At 41.1% G+C, this 15,912-nt stretch overlaps 1 protein-coding gene across 4 annotated transcripts in view; it reads left to right on the top strand.

The window, feature by feature from the left end:
* The window catches only part of rabep2 (rabaptin, RAB GTPase binding effector protein 2), a 49,802-nt gene that overhangs the window by 9,498 nt on the left and 24,392 nt on the right, over window positions 1-15,912 (top strand). For 3 of the 4 annotated variants that reach the window (XM_059012479.1, XM_059012478.1, XM_059012477.1), the window contains exons 6-8: window positions 6,968-7,396; window positions 7,561-7,677; window positions 13,610-13,708. In XM_059012479.1, the coding sequence (XP_058868462.1) occupies window positions 6,968-7,396; window positions 7,561-7,677; window positions 13,610-13,708 (645 nt within the window). The remainder of the gene's footprint in view (window positions 1-6,967; window positions 7,397-7,560; window positions 7,678-13,609; window positions 13,709-15,912) is intronic. The other variant, XM_059012480.1, reaches the window with a different exon arrangement.

The following is a 15,912-nucleotide window of genomic DNA, read 5'->3' as shown; positions in this document are numbered from 1 at the left end:
TACACTCTGCAACATTTTCTGCTGTGTGACTTCCTCGAAGCTCTTTGGTTTGCAGAACAAAATCTTGCCGTTCCCAAGAATCAGTAATGCAATGCGCTGTTACGGTAACATAAGCATCGGTGGCTAAGGAGGTCCAGCCATCTGTAGTTAAAGCAATGTCTTTACAATCATGCAGTACTTGTTTTACATTTGCACGAGTGGTATCATACAGTTTAACTATGTTCCTTGAAATTGTTGTGCGACTCGGAATTTGGTATCTCGACTCTATTTCACTGCAAAATTCCCTGAAACCATCACCCTCGACAATGCTGATGGGTCTCATATCTTTGCAGATGAAGTTTACAAGAGATTTTGTATTTGCTTCACTTCGTTGACCGGGTAATGCAGCAGCAGCAGTTTGTTGAAAAAACGTTGTCATTCGTTTCTGATCCCTCCTCCTTACTGTGTATTTCACTGCACTGAAGGGGGTGGTGTTTTTCCAAATGGCTTCTCATGTTCGTTGTATTTGAATTGTAGGGGAGTTCGCGTTTGCATAATTTACACACAGCATTTTTTTTTTATTTTCAGTCTGTCCTCCAATCGTCCAAAATCCCAAAACGACGCCAGTATTTGCTTTTCATGCTGGGCGGGGTAACAACTGTCCACTCAGGAGCACCTCTACCTGCCGTGTTATCACTTTTGTCAGACATCTTTCAGTTATGAAAACGAACCGGAAGAGAATTAATCAGTTTCGCGCTGCACTTGAGGAGATACATTTGAACCTTAGTGTCGGGTATTTAAAGTAGCCATCTTGGTGGCATCCTGTAATTTAAATGCCAAGATAGGAAGTTCGGTGCAACATTTAGTTTATAAATTCCAGAAATTTAATAAACTTTGCCATTATCGATGATCCAGTTTTATTATCGATTTATCGTAATAAGGAGGAAAATCGATAAAAAATATCGATTTTTGATTTTATCGTTGCAGCCCTAGTGCCTCATGACAAGCGACACATACTTATTTATTTATTGATTGATTGATTCATTCATTCATTCATTCATATTGTGTCTGGTGGCTAACTCCGTCTTAGAGAACACTTCGACTATAAGAACAATTAAGAACACTTCGCTTGCTTCCCGAGGGGTGTTCTCATCGCCGGAGACTACTGTACTTGCACACTTAGTTGTACCTTATGGTCACGGGCACATTCTTCTGGGGTTTGTGTGTGTCTAGGCATTTGTGACCCGATGGCTTGTGTGGTGACGTCACTCCGACAGCACTGGTGTGTTTAACCGCTGCTGCGTGTTTAATGATAATAAATAAAACAAACATTGTACAAACAAAGCAGCACTGTGGCCAAAATAAACAGACAAACAGACACTGAACGAAACAAACAAGTACCGTGCTGGTGTATACCCAGCACGCGTAGCAATTGCTTATTTCTCTTAGTTTTGTTCTCTACTCGCGACTCCCATTACGCCTCTGAACACACTAACCTTGATCAGCCAAAGCTGCAGGTTTTTATACATGTAACCGTCTCCACATTAGTAATAAATTAATCAATCTGGAGACGGTCACATTCTGCACGAGTTTAGCAGGGATGAGGAATTTTAACCCCATCCATGCTGTCAAACAACAATAAATAAACATTCAAATAATAATAGAAAACAATACAATACACACAGGGGTGGGGGTGTACCACAGGAGACAGTGTGGTCTAGTGGTTAAAATCCAGGGCTTGTAACCAGAAGTTCACCGGTTCAAATCTCATCTCTGCCACGGACTGACTCACTGTGTGACCCTAAGCAAGTCACTTAACCTCCTTGTGCTCCATCCTGCGGATGAGATGTTAAATCAATGTCCTATTGTAAGTAACTCGGCATATAATGCACAGTTCACAGCATACCTCCGTAAAGAGCTCTGTGATGGTGGTCCACTATGAAAGACGATATATAAAAATAAATATTTTATTATTATTATTATTATTATTATTATTATTATTATTATTATTATTTCTCCCCCCTTGTGCGTAGTACACATGGCCTCAAAGGCCACCTCCCCCCTTAAAAACCCATCAGTCTCGGCCATAGTCCTGGGCCAGGAACGGAGGGCCCATGGGCGTCAGTATTGCCAGTGGAAATGCTGACAAAGGCAAGGTTGACTCCCCCAGCCGGGGCAATTCCGACAGCATAAAGGCTGGCTCCTCCAGCATAGGCGGTTCTGGCAGCGGATATGCTGCCAGTAGCAACGCTGGCAGCTGCAGGGCTGACCGTTGACAGCGGGGCGAGGTCTTCCTCCCCTGGCACTGCTTGCAGCGGAAAGGCTGACAGTGGTGTGGCGCACTCCGGAAGTAGCGATGGCGCTACTAGCGGCCATGCTGCCCTCAGCGCGGGACACTCCAGCAGTGATGGTGGCGCTGGCAGTGGTAATGCTGCCCTCAGTGCGGGACACTCCAGCAGTGGTGGTGGCACTGGCAGTGGTAATGCTGCCCTCAGTGCGGGACACTCCAGCAGTGGTGGTGGCACTGGCAACGGTAATGCTGCCCTCAGCGCGGGACACTCCAGCAGTGGTGGTGGCACTGGCAGTGGTAATGCTGCCCTCAGTGTGGGACACTCCAGCAGTGGTGGTGGCACTGGCAGTGGTAATGCTGCCCTCAGTGCGGGACACTCCAGCAGTGGTGGTGGCACTGTGTATTCCAGCAGTGTACTGTGGGTGGAGGTGGTCTCCTCACCTGTCCTCCCCTTCTCTGTAGCCGGCGGTTCCCTTTTCTTGGGCTCCGGCCCAAGAATTTCCAGCTGCGCAACTGCTGCAGTGAGAGGTGGTCTCCTCACTAGAGAGTGACATGGAAATGAAACTTCAGTCCTGTCCCATCCTGTCCATCCTGTCCCGTCAAATGTTCCTGTCCCATACCCATCCCATGAAAGAGTAATCATTTCCAATCCTGTCCTGTCCAAATTTTTCCCGTCCTGTCACTTCTTTTTTTTTTTTTAATTCCCGTAGCATCCTGTCCTGTCAAAAAAAATCCCATCCCATCCCATCCCGTGATAAACAGAGATCAACTATTATTTGGAGGTACAGATATTTTCGTATTCATGAATAAAATTAGGGTTTATACGGTTTTGTATTAAACACTACCTGTATACTACTAGTATACTACTACTAGTAAAATACAGTGCAAGCACAGGGTCTTTATAAGCACAATGTGCAATATAATGATGTAATATATAAATTCAGTTACTAAGCAACCCCACTCAGAGATTTTAGTATGTCAATGCCACAATAAACTGTCAGTGAAATACAGTATTATAAACGATTCATTCATAAAAAAAATAAACAACCAAAAAAACATGGTATTGAAATAATATTTCATAAACGTTCAGGGAGTATCCATCATGTGTTTATTTATTAAAAATGATAGTATTATACATACCCCTTCAACGTAGCAGAGAGGCAGTACCTCCAAAAAATAGTAGCTGCTACAGCCAAATGGTAGCTTTTGACATTATGATTAGGAGTAATAATCATAAAAACCGAAAATGTGCACATCCTTAATATACTGCACATATGTATATAGAGAGAGATGTGTTAAATACATGCCAGTAGCAATCCACAGCATTCGGTTATTCTGCTGGTATCAATATTTCATGTATCAATATTGTTACCTAAAGGACTGACATAACTGTACAATTACGGGTAATAAGAAATATTTTAAGTATCAATCTATATTAAACGTAGGGATTTTATAAACCGTTCCGTGTTGCCCAGACGCTGATTCTCCTCGGACCTCTGCTGTCCCTCTGGTCCGTCCGCGTTGGTGTTGTCGGAGTCTCTCTCGGAGTTTGATCCTTCTGATTCGGAGGCATACGGCTCAAATTGATACGGAAGACAATCCCTGTTTTCTCTCTCTACATCAGATCCATCACTACATAATTGACATTCATAAGAGGTGTCTGAAACTGATAAAATTAGTCTACTCTCACTTTCACTGTCACTGTCATCCATACTCTGCTGGTGGCAGAGTAGTCCCGTTCCTTCCCATTCCTGGAAGCTTAAATCCCGTTCTTGCCTGTCCTGAGAGGTTTATTTATTTTTTTTATTTCCCGGTCCTACCCGTTCCCGTGAGCTTCACTCCTGTACCATCCCGTCCCGCAACATTTAACAGATTGTTTTTCCCATACCGCGGGAATCCTGTCTTCATGTCACTCTCTAGTCCTCACCTCGCTACAATTTTCAATTCTGTTTTAAATTCTCATTATCTAACTGTAGTATAGCTTTAAATCCAGCGAACAACCTTTGTCCTGTAATTGTAATCCTGTTTTAAATCTCGCAAGCGGAGTCTCCAATAGAAATGTAGAATGTGCTGCGGCTCAGTAGTTGGGTTTCAAGTATTCAGATCGAATCAGTGATAGATACGAGTCAAGAAGGAGGGACGTTGCTGGGAAAGGTTTTTTTTTTTTTTTTCTAGTGTTTTTTAGCTTTTTTTGTATCGGGGGGGGGGGGGGGGGGGGTATTTTATCAGTTAAAACTGAAAATCAGAAGCCCTAAGTATAATTAACACCGAATACTGACCATCCTTACCGAGCACAGTGTCCTGAGTAAGAGTCAGATTGGCTTCCTACCAAACCACCGCACCTCTGACCATGTTTACACCCTACACACCCTAATAAACAAACACGTCCACCAAACAAAGGAAAAATATTTGCCTGTTTTATAGATTGAAAAAAAACATTCAGGTTGGCATGAAGGACTATTCTTTAATCTAAAGTGGTGTAGGGGGTAAAGTATGTGACATAAAAAGTCAATGTATTCATAAAATAAGTGTGGTGTGCAAATTGGTAACAAAAGAACAGAATTCTTCACACAGGGTCGTGGAGTGAGACAGGGCTGCCCAACACTGTTCTACATCAATGAGTTTGCTACTGTGCTGGAACAGTCCCTGGTCTCAATTCCTGCTGTATGCAGATGACCTGGTCCTGCTGCCCCCCACAGAGCAGGGTCTTCAGCAGAGCCTGTCATTGCTAGAGTAGTACTGTCAGAACTGGGCACTGGCAGTAAACCTGGTCAAGACCAGAGTTATGGTCTTCCAAAAAAAAGCCAGATCTCAGGGAACGGGTACCACTCACTACTTGGGTCTGAATATGAGTGTGTCAGGGAGTTTTCAGGGCTTTCTATGCCATTAAAAGGAAGCTGTAGGCCTATAACATGAATCCCCCATAAGAACATGGCTAAAAATATTTTATTGTCATTCAGCCCATTCCATTGCCCTATATGGTAGTGAAGTGTGGGGTCTACTCACAGGACAGGGGCCGTATAACAGAACAATTTCCTAATTTTCTTTCCTATCTTATCTTTCATGGCTAGGATAGGATTTTTCCTCACTTGGTATTACAGTAGCATTTCCTAAGTCAGCAGCAGACTTGTAGCCGAGTCCTCAAACCTCGAGTCCGAGTCGAAGTCATCAGGGTCCGGGTCCAAGTCACTATCATTCGAGTCCAAGTCACGGGTCAGAGTCTGAGTCCTTGAAACAATTTTCATTAAACTAGTGGTAATAGTGGGGGGGAACAGTTTACCTAATGGATGAGTAAAAATAAAATATTTCAGTTTGTTTTTTCTAGCTAGATTATTCTATTTGCATACCTTTTTCAGCGTGTCTGTCGCTATCTTCTTTTCTTTTGGATGGAATTGGGATGCTGTTTGAATATACCTGAAGTTTATAGATGAGCTTTAAGTTCAAGTTTGTGGACGTTGTTTTTCACTTTGATAGAATCCGTGATCTGGACTATAGAGCCGGTGTAATGTTAGAAAGTGGTACATCATCAGAATGTGGTACACATACCAAAACCTGACCCATGTAGTGTCATAAAGTGGTATGCTGTCAGATTGCAAGTGGGATGATGTCAGATTGATGTCAGATGTCAGTTGCGATCTGATGGGTGTTTTCCTATTGTAAAAAAGAGGTACATTTAATTATACATTATACATTACACATATAACTGTTCATTTTTTATGATTTTAGGCGTACAGCTTTAAAAAACAAGTAAAATGTACTTGTATGTGTCTATGAAAAGTAATTACAAAATAATGTGTTTATATTAGAATACTTGAATACCACAAACTTGTCTTAGCACACAGTACATTTTAAATACAAATAAACATTTTAAATCACTCATGCTACATAACCCTACATTATATAGTGTGCACCAATACATACACCAACAATAACACACTACATACAACATATAACACCGTACGCACAGGGGCAGGGCACCCCTCCACAGTCCCTGAGCTGTTTTCTCATTAGCCTGTGCAAACTCCTTTTGTACTTTAGCAGCAAAGTCTTTGTCGAGGTGTATCCTAGCACCGCTGTAAATAAGTCCCTTCTTCGCCCAGGCTGCTTGCAGAACCAGTTGTCTTGTAATACTGTTGTAGCTCAATTTTTCCAGCATTTAGGGTTAAGACATTTCGTGTTCGATGTACATTATGTAAAATATAAAAATATGCAGTTAAATCAGTAAATAACAAAATGACGATTGATGCAGCTAAAAGCAGGAATTTAAGCTGCTGACGGGATTCAGTTGAAGTCACAGAAAATGACTGGTATGTACTGAAATACTAAAACAAAACAGCGCTTCGTTTGTAATCAAAATAGCGAACTGGTTCGCAATAAAAAAAATATTCCAAACTGGTAACCCTAGTTTTGATGGCAATGAGAGACCTGCACCAGTTTATTTACCAGTGTTCCCTTTTATTAAATATTATTATTAATAATATTATCATCATCATCATCATCATCATCATCATCAATGGACAGGTTAAGAGTGAAGTCTGGAGGGTAAAAGGAATAAGAATATAATGAATTGTAAACCTTTGCTTAACCTCTCTCCCTTCTACCTCTCTCCCCTCCCTTTGACCTCCCTCCATCTCTCCCCCTCCCTCCTTTGTTTCTCTCCTCTCACCCTCTCCCCTCCACTCTCTGTTTCTCTCCCAGCAGCAGCAGCAATATTCCAGGCCAGCCGCAGGAGAGGAGGAGGGAGGAGAGAGGAGGAGGGGGGGGAGAGCAGGAGCTGGGGGTTGTCACTCCCGGGGTGGGGAGGTAGGGGAGGATGAAGAGGTTGATTATACCTCCGATCCATCACTCCCCCGCTCCCTGCCCCCCTCCCCTCCTCTTCTCTTTGAGGGGGGGGGCAGTGAGGACGACACTTTCTCCTGTCGGAATGGGGGGACAGGGGAGGACCCCGACTCCTTCTCTCTGGGGACCCCCTGCCTGGAGCGCAGGCACCCCCAGATTCTGACCCCGGAGCAGGAGGAGACAGCCTCGCTGGTGTCGACTGGGACCCTCGTACCCGAGGCCATCTACCTGGCCCCCCCCGGGCACAGACTGGTCACTGACAAAGAGTGGTGGGGCCTGCAGGCACAGGTGAGTGATACAGGGGGGAAGGGTTTGAGTGTGACACAGAGGGTAGGAAGGAGTGGGGAAGAGTTTGAGTGTGACACAGGAGGAGGATGTGGGGGGGAGTGTTTGAGTGTGACGCGGGGAGAAAGTGGGGAAGGGTTTGTGAGTGACACTCTTCCTGTCTCCAGTTGAAGCAGGTCCAGATTTCGCTGAGCCAGTCAAACCAGGAGTTTGAGAGAGAGAGGAGTGAGAAAGAGAGACTGGAGCAGGAACTGAAACACAGTGCATTGGAGTGTGCCAAGCAGGTGAGAGAGAGAGAGAGAGTGGAGCAGGAACTGTGTGTGTCAGTGTGAGTGTCTTTGTGTATTCGGTATGCATTTTGTGTTGATGTCTGGGAAGCAGAATGTCCACAGACTACAAACCTTCCGGACACTAGGTCAGGGGAGGGGAGCGGGGGGAGGGGGGCGGGGGTTGTTAAGAGGGTATCTTAGACACAGCACTGACACAAACAAACATGTATTTCTTTATTTGTTTTTTGGAAAAATGTAAAATATACCTCTTGTTTTGAGTGATGATTTTTTTTCAGATAGAGTGCAATCACACTTTCTTCTAACTGCAACTTTTTTCACAGATTACTTTTAATGAAATCAATTTTACTGTTAACACGTTTGTGAGTGTGTATTCTGTTCATCTCTGTGTTGATTAGTCCACATGGAAGTCCGCTGTAAAATTTCCTAAAATCTGCAACGAGGAAAGAGTGTTTTCTGCAAAATTCTGCGGCAATGACTTTTTAATGAAAAACTGTGTTAATGAGTATAAATAAATAAGAAAAAAGTAGTTAATTAAATTATTTTTATTTAATCACTTTACTAAAATCTGAAAAAAGCCAGAACAAACATGTTTGCCATATTTTATAGAAATTAAAGAAAAAAAACAATAAAGCAGAGTTCACTTTTTTTAAACTCTTACAGTACTGAGTATTGGATGCCATTTTTTAAAACTCAGTCAGCACTCGCATATCCGACCTTATAAAATTTTGACTTCGATTAAACGATTGTGACGTATGTTGTAACTTGCCCTGCTACGCACGCACACGCACACGCACACGCACACGCACACGCACGCACACGCACACGCACACACACGCACACACACACGCACGCACACACACACACATTTCGTACGGGAAGAAAAAATATGACTTGGGCTTGAGGAACTTTACAGGGAGACGTATGTTGTCGCTGGTATTTTCCTTTTCTTTGGCACTGTTGCAGTTTTATTTCTTACTTTTTTCTTATATCTGAGATGGCTCGTGTGAGATGGCTCGTGTTGCTGGTAGATCGTTCATGGAAGATTTGATTCAGCACAGTCAAGGCAGGATATTTCCAGCAATCTGTGTCGAATGTTTAACTGTCTGAAGACGCTCCTCCTGTTAGTTTCGTTTTTCATCCAGAGGGGGTCTTTCGGTGATTTCTTTCATTGAAATTAGTTAACGCACGAGTTGGGTGAATAACACAGCAGTATTAAAGACAAACACAAAAAAGATACAATGTCAGAAAATATGTATCTGAAAGGACTGTATTTTAAAATAAGTAGACTTCCATTTAGATGTACTGTAGTTGGTTTTGTTGGTACAGTACTATATTTTCGACAGTAGTATTTTAATTCAAACACGTGGACTGTAACACAGCACATACTTTTAAATCCAGTGTGTATTTGTAGTGGGGTGCCCCTGCCCCTGAGCGTATTTTGAGACCTGGTACAGCTGCATAAAAGAGGCAGTGTTTCACTCACTCGGGGCTGGGTGTACAGTGAGGAGGTACAGGGTAGAGAGAGGAGACTTAAAGATAAAAACAAAAACAATTGCTATTCTTGTTTGGAGCTCCAGCACGGTACTGTCTGGTTTGGTTCACAGTATTGTACTAGCATTATGTAAAATTCCCCATTAATAACCCAACGGCAAAATGAAATCTAAATGTTACCCATGCACAGAACTGCGTAAAACGTAAAAGGCAATGCAATTTAGCAAAAGATTAAAAAAAAAAAAAAACACTAGTTTCCAGAATTAAAACAGTATCCAAAGTCAGTATTCAAAATTGCAGAGTATACTGCTCGATAAGGCCCTAATGTCACAGTTATACTTGCAAATGAAAATGCACGAAAACAACTAAAGATCACAGATTTTTTTTTAAAATGTATCACAGTATCTAAAACTGTTTAATGGTTAACTTTGACATTACCATGCCTTGTTTCATTCACTTTGTTTTTGGAGGAAACGCTGTGTAACTGCACAATAATAAAGACAGACTGATTTCCCATGCCAGAATTAAAAAAAAGCGGACTGTGCCGGTTAACCCTTTGCAGTCCATTTATTAAGTGCGTGTCAGGTCCAATTTATTTTCACATGCGCAGTTAATTTTAGACGCGCTGTTTAAAAGTATTTTTTTTCCCCAGAGTCAAACGGGTTTAAAAGGCCCTGCATATCAACAAAGCACTCACTAGGCATCTCCAGCCCCGCCCCACCCTTTCGTTCACTATAGCTTTCACATATGCCAAGAAATAAAAAATAATAATAATAAATAATAATAATAATAATAGTAGTCGTACATACCGATCAATCAATTCTCCTGATCGCTCGTTTTATCACCAAACTCCTCAATAATGCGATCCAAGTCATTATTTTATTACTATAACATCTCAAAAAGGCTCTGCAAATGTCCGTGATAGTCTCTGTGCACTGATACAGTACCATTCAGCTTGTTTCCTTATGACCGCCTGTGGCAAAGTGCCCCGCCCCTGTGTGCATTTGTGTGTTCTGTGTTGTATATATGCGTGCGTATGTTAAATGTTGGTGTATAGATTGGTACACGGGATATAAACGGGTCTGTGTTTCACGTGTGTTTAAATTGTATATTTGTATTTAGGCACGGGATTGCACATCACGCACGTGCATTTAAAATATAATATGTGAACACGGGGTTTCACGTAATGAATTCACGTGCTGGGATTCAAGTGAGTAATTAATTAGTAATTGAATCCCAGCACAACAGTATATATAGATGCACGTTTCTGTCACTCGGGGGTTGGTGTTCAGTGAGTGGAGAACGGGATTGGAGACGGAGGTAATAATAATAAGAAGAAGAATAGTTAAGTGTTTTCACTCACCGTGTTTGTTCGTCTGTCTGTCCTGCACCGTCTGTTTAGTGTTTAGTCGTTTTGTATGTCTATTTATTTTGGCTATAGTGCCGTGTCCAGTGTTTTTGTCTGTTCCAACCTTTTATTTTCTGTTCTGTTTATTAAATGCTGAACGCGATCACGCGTTCAGCCTCACCAAAACCCCATCTCTCTGTCGTTTGTGTTCCTGTTTCTGGTCTGACGCCACCCACTCCGGCCGTCTTTGTGACACGTGGTGTCCTGCGTGGGATCGACAGCGCCTCCAGGACTCAGGCCAGAGCAGGAACCGCAGTTTGGATTTAAAAAAAAGAGAAAAAAAAAAAAAAAAAAAAATGGCAGAAGACGCCATCAAAGTGCGGGACTGGATGCTGGAAAATGCTGGGCTGGAGGCCCAGTCTATCCCAGTAGTCGTCCAGTTCCTGGAGTTTATGGACAGAGAGATGGGGTTTTGGTGAGGCTGAACGCGTGATCGCGTTCAGCATTTAATAAACAGAACAGAAAATAAAAGGTTGGAACAGACAAAAACACTGGACACGGCACTATAGCCAAAATAAATAGACATACAAAACGACTAAACACTAAACAGACGGTGCAGGACAGACAGACGAACAAACACGGTGAGTGAAAACACTTAACTATTCTTCTTCTTATTATTATTACCTCCGTCTCCAATCCCGTTCTCCACTCACTGAACACCAACCCCCGAGTGACAGAAACGTGCATCTATATATACTGTTGTGCTGGGATTCAATTACTAATTAATTACTCACTTGAATCCCAGCACGTGAATTCATTACGTGAAACCCCGTGTTCACATATTATATTTTAAATGCACGTGTGTGATGTGCAATCCCGTGCCTAAATACAAATATACAATTTAAACACACGTGAAACACAGACCCGTTTATATCCCGTGTACCAATCTATACACCAACATTAACATACGCACGCATATATACAACACAGAACACACAAATGCACACAGGGGCGGGGCACTTTGCCACACCGCCCCTATGTAATGCCAGGGGCATGTATGACTATTCATGAGATGCGCCTTTTTTTTTTCTTTTTCTTTTTTTAAATCGGCTTGTCTCGGCTCCTGTCGCTCCCACTCGGCCATTGAATGGTTTTCTCTGCTTTTTCCGGAGAAAAAACGACTAGAAACCCGTTTTTTGCGTTTTTTTGATGCTGTCGGATAGGGTCCGACAATGGACCTGATAGGAATAATTGCAATGTCGGACCAGGTCCGACATAGGACCACAAAGGGTTAAACAAGCTGGCTGATAAACTCGCTTTTTTGTTTGTTTGACAAGGCCACAATGTGAAAGTGCTGCCACCACATACTACAAAACAAATGGGAAAGTAACAAAAAAATATCAGAACCTGCAGCATAGGGAGTACAAGCAAGGCCCTGATTTGTTTGTCTCTGACCTTTCACATAGGAGTAACAGAACAACGCTTCTCTTTGAACTTGCGACTAAACTATGAAATCCTTTTGTAAAATAATAATAATAATAATAATAATAATAATCTTATTTCGTTCTTCAGTAGCCACTGTTTGTCTATCCATGGTCGTTGTCACGGTCTTCTGCCATTTTAACAGAAGCTATGACGGTGAGTTATTGGAAATACCGGACTTGCATTTTGCATTTGTGCCCTGTCTTTTGCCGTTATATTCGGTGCTAATTTAGATTTGTTTCCGGAACTCCCAATGGCCTTAGGCCTCTCTCCATGGCTGAACTAAAGCTCGCACTGAAATCCCGCCACACTTCTCACTATACAAGTAGCGCGTATGCGCTCTAGTGACAGGTACAGTGATAGTAGGGAGCAAATGTTTGAGTTTTCGGTTTTTGCAAAAAATTAAAAATTCTGTGAGAGAGAGCAAATTCCGTGATTTTTGCCGGAATCTTGGAATTCTGGAGGGAGTAGTTGATCTCTGGGTGTATTTTGTGTTGATCTCTGGGTGTATTTTGTGTTGATCTCTGGGTGTGTTCTGTGTTGATCTCTGCGTGTGTTCTGTGTTGATCTCTGCGTGTGTTCTGTGTTGATCTCTGCGTGTGTTCTGTGTTGATCTCTGCGTGTGTTCTGTGTTGATCTCTGCGTGTGTTCTGTGTTGATCTCTGCGTGTGTTTTGTGTTGATCTCTGCGTGTATTCTGTGTGTGTTCTGTGTTGATTTCTGTGTTGATCTCTGCGTGTATTTTGTGTTGATCTCTGCGTGTATTCTGTGTTGATCTCTGCGTGTGTTTTGTGTTGATCTCTGTGTGTGTATTCTGTGTTGATTTCTGTGTTGATCTCTGCGTGTATTCTGTGTTGATCTCTGCGTGTATTCTGTGTTGATCTCTGCGTGTATTCTGTGTTGATCTCTGCGTGTGTTTTGTGTTGATTTCTGTGTGTATTTTGTGTTGATTTCTGTGTGTGTATTTTGTGTTGATTTCTATGTGTATTTTGTGTTGATTTCTATGTGTATTTTGTGTTGATTTCTGTGTGTATTTTGTGTTGATTTCTGTGTGTGTATTTTGTGTTGATTTCTGTGTGTATTCTGTGTTGATCTCTGTGTGTATTCTGTTGATCTTTGCGTGTATTCTGTGTTGATCTCTGCGTGTGTTTTGTGTTGATTTCTGTGTGTATTTTGTGTTGATTTCTGTGTGTATTTTGTGTTGATTTCTGTGTGTATTTTGTGTTGATTTCTGTGTGTGTATTTTGTGTTGATTTCTGTGTGTGTATTCTGTGTTGATCTCTGTGTGTATTCTGTGTTGATCTCTGCGTGTATTCTGTGTTGATCTCTGCGTGTATTCTGTGTTGATCTCTGCGTGTGTTTTGTGTTGATTTCTATGTGTATTTTGTGTTGATTTCTGTGTGTATTTTGTGTTGATTTCTGTGTGTGTATTTTGTGTTGATTTCTGTGTGTGTATTTTGTGTTGATTTCTGTGTGTGTATTTTGTGTTGATTTCTATGTGTATTCTGTGTTGATCTCTGTGTGTATTCTGTGTTGATCTCTGTGTGTATTCTGTGTTGATCTCTGTGTGTATTCTGTGTTGATCTCTGTGTGTATTCTGTTGCAGGTGTCTGTTTTGATGGAACAGGTCCAGAACTCTGAGTCTCTGCTTCAAACATTGCAGAAAACTCTCAGCCAATCACAGAGCTCCGTGCAACAACAGCTGGTGAGTCACACAACTTCACACAGACACACACACTCACAAAGACACTAGAGCCCAAACGCTTGTCTGCCTGACTCAGTTTAGTTTCAGTAATCTAATTAAGATTGTATTCTATTTCCTATTTCAAACCTTCCTTTTTTAGCTAAGGTTCTTGAAAAGGTAGTATTTAAACAAATTAATAGTTTCCTAGTAATAGTATTTTGGAGAAGTTTCAGGCAGGGTTTCATTCAAATCATAGCACAGAGACTGATCTGGTTAGGGTTGCAAATGATCTACTTACCTGTGCAGATTCAAATGCTATATCTGTTTTAGTCCTTTTAGACCCGAGTTCTGCATTCAGTACTGTGGATCATGCAATTTTAATTAATCGTCTTAAAGAATAGATGGGTCTCTCTGGAACTGTTCTGAACTGGTTTAGAGCATATCTAATCGACAGACAGTACGTTGTTTCCTTGGGGCAGTCTGTATCAGGACTGGCTAATATTATACGTGGTGTCCCTCAGAGCTCCATTCTCGGTCCTGTGTTATTTTCCTTATATATGCACTAGGTGATATTGTTTGTAAACATGGGGTGCACCTTCACTGTTATGCTGATGACACACAACTCTGTTAAACCAGGTGATATCAATGCTACTACAGTTTTATTTGAGTTTTTTTGCTGTTTAACCAAGATAAGACAGAAGTCTTATTAATAGGCTCACAGAAACAGATAGAGTTGACAAAAATATATTTGGGTAACCTGACTTCAAAGCCCAGGGTGAGAAACTTGAGGGTTATATTTGATTCTGAACTAACTTTGAATCTCATATTAAACAAATTACTAAAGGTATATTTTTATCATCTGAGAAACATTGCTAAAATGAGATCATTTCTTTCCTTGTCTCATGCCGAGAAAGTAGTTCATGCCTTTATCTCGTCTAGATTGGATTACTGCAATGCTCTGTTTTCTGGTCTTACAAGTCATGCTCTGTCTCATCTGTAGCTGCGAGGGTTCTAACTAAAACAAAGAAAAGGGCACAGATTACTCCTGTGTTGGCGTCACTGCACTGGCTTCCAGTTTGTTATAGGATTTAAAATTCTGTTGCTAACATTTAAAGCTCTTAATGGCCAGGCACCTGACTATTAAATCGAGATGTTAACCCCATATCAGCCTGCATGTACACTGAGACCAGCTAACAGTGACTTACTTTGTATTCCAAGGGTGAAGCGCAAAAGGAATTGAGAGGCTGCTTTTTGTTATAATGCTCCCAGACTGCGGAACTCATTTTAATGAGACACATTTTTATCGTATCGCTTGGGTCATTCCGTGTCAAATCAACCAAAATGTTATGAAAATGTCACCATAGGTCTCAGATTTTGATTTAACTGATGGTACAAAGTTAGTTAAAGCGATTTTATGGAAAAATCTGACATTTGAGTGGTCAAGTCCTAATAACTCTGGATAGAATTTCATTTTGGGAGCTTTTAAAAAGATATTCATGATAAAAAGAAAATTGTCAGGCATTAAAAATTATTATAATTATTATTATTTTTTGGTAGTGTTTAAAATACTTTCCATAATTTAGCTCACCAGCAACAGAAAATTGCATTTTCCATGTTCATTCTAAAGTCTGTACTGCATACTCAGGTGTTGAAACAGCACATTTTCTCAGTCCAGATATTTCCTGTGGGAAAAGGTACACGGAAGTCGCCAGCAGTGACAAAGTTTCTATTTTCTTTCAACAGTCTACTGTAGTAGAAATGTACCATCTATATTAACACAGGAGTTACCATATCCAAACAATAAATATTTATCCTTTTAATATTTGTATAATAACTAAACTAGCAGTTTTACAACTTTTGTTAATCCTTCCACTATTGATTATTTACGTGTAAGGCAAGAGCATAAAGTTGCTAAATATTTATTAAGAATTCAAACGGAACACTTCAGATTATTTATCCATAGTTTTGAAACTTATTTGGGTACTTATTTTTATATCTTGATCTTTATTTCACAGTTTGTTGTACTAATTAATCTATACATTATTCACTTAATTTAGCCTTTCTGTATTAGATGTGTAAGTTAGTTAAAGAGCTAGTACCTTGAAGTGTTTTCTTACAGTACAGTTATAGTTATTTTACATTTCCCTTTCTTTGGTGTTAGCAATCATTCTAAGTTATGTTGCTCCAATGTTTGGTGTTGGATTTCCTAAATTCTGCGAGCTGCA

This window comes from Acipenser ruthenus, chromosome 44 (assembly GCF_902713425.1).
Source record: "Acipenser ruthenus chromosome 44, fAciRut3.2 maternal haplotype, whole genome shotgun sequence".
In the NCBI taxonomy this organism is placed as follows: Eukaryota; Metazoa; Chordata; class Actinopteri; order Acipenseriformes; family Acipenseridae; genus Acipenser; species Acipenser ruthenus.
Note: the sequence above shows the minus strand (reverse complement) of the source record. Positions and strands in the feature narration are given on the sequence as shown.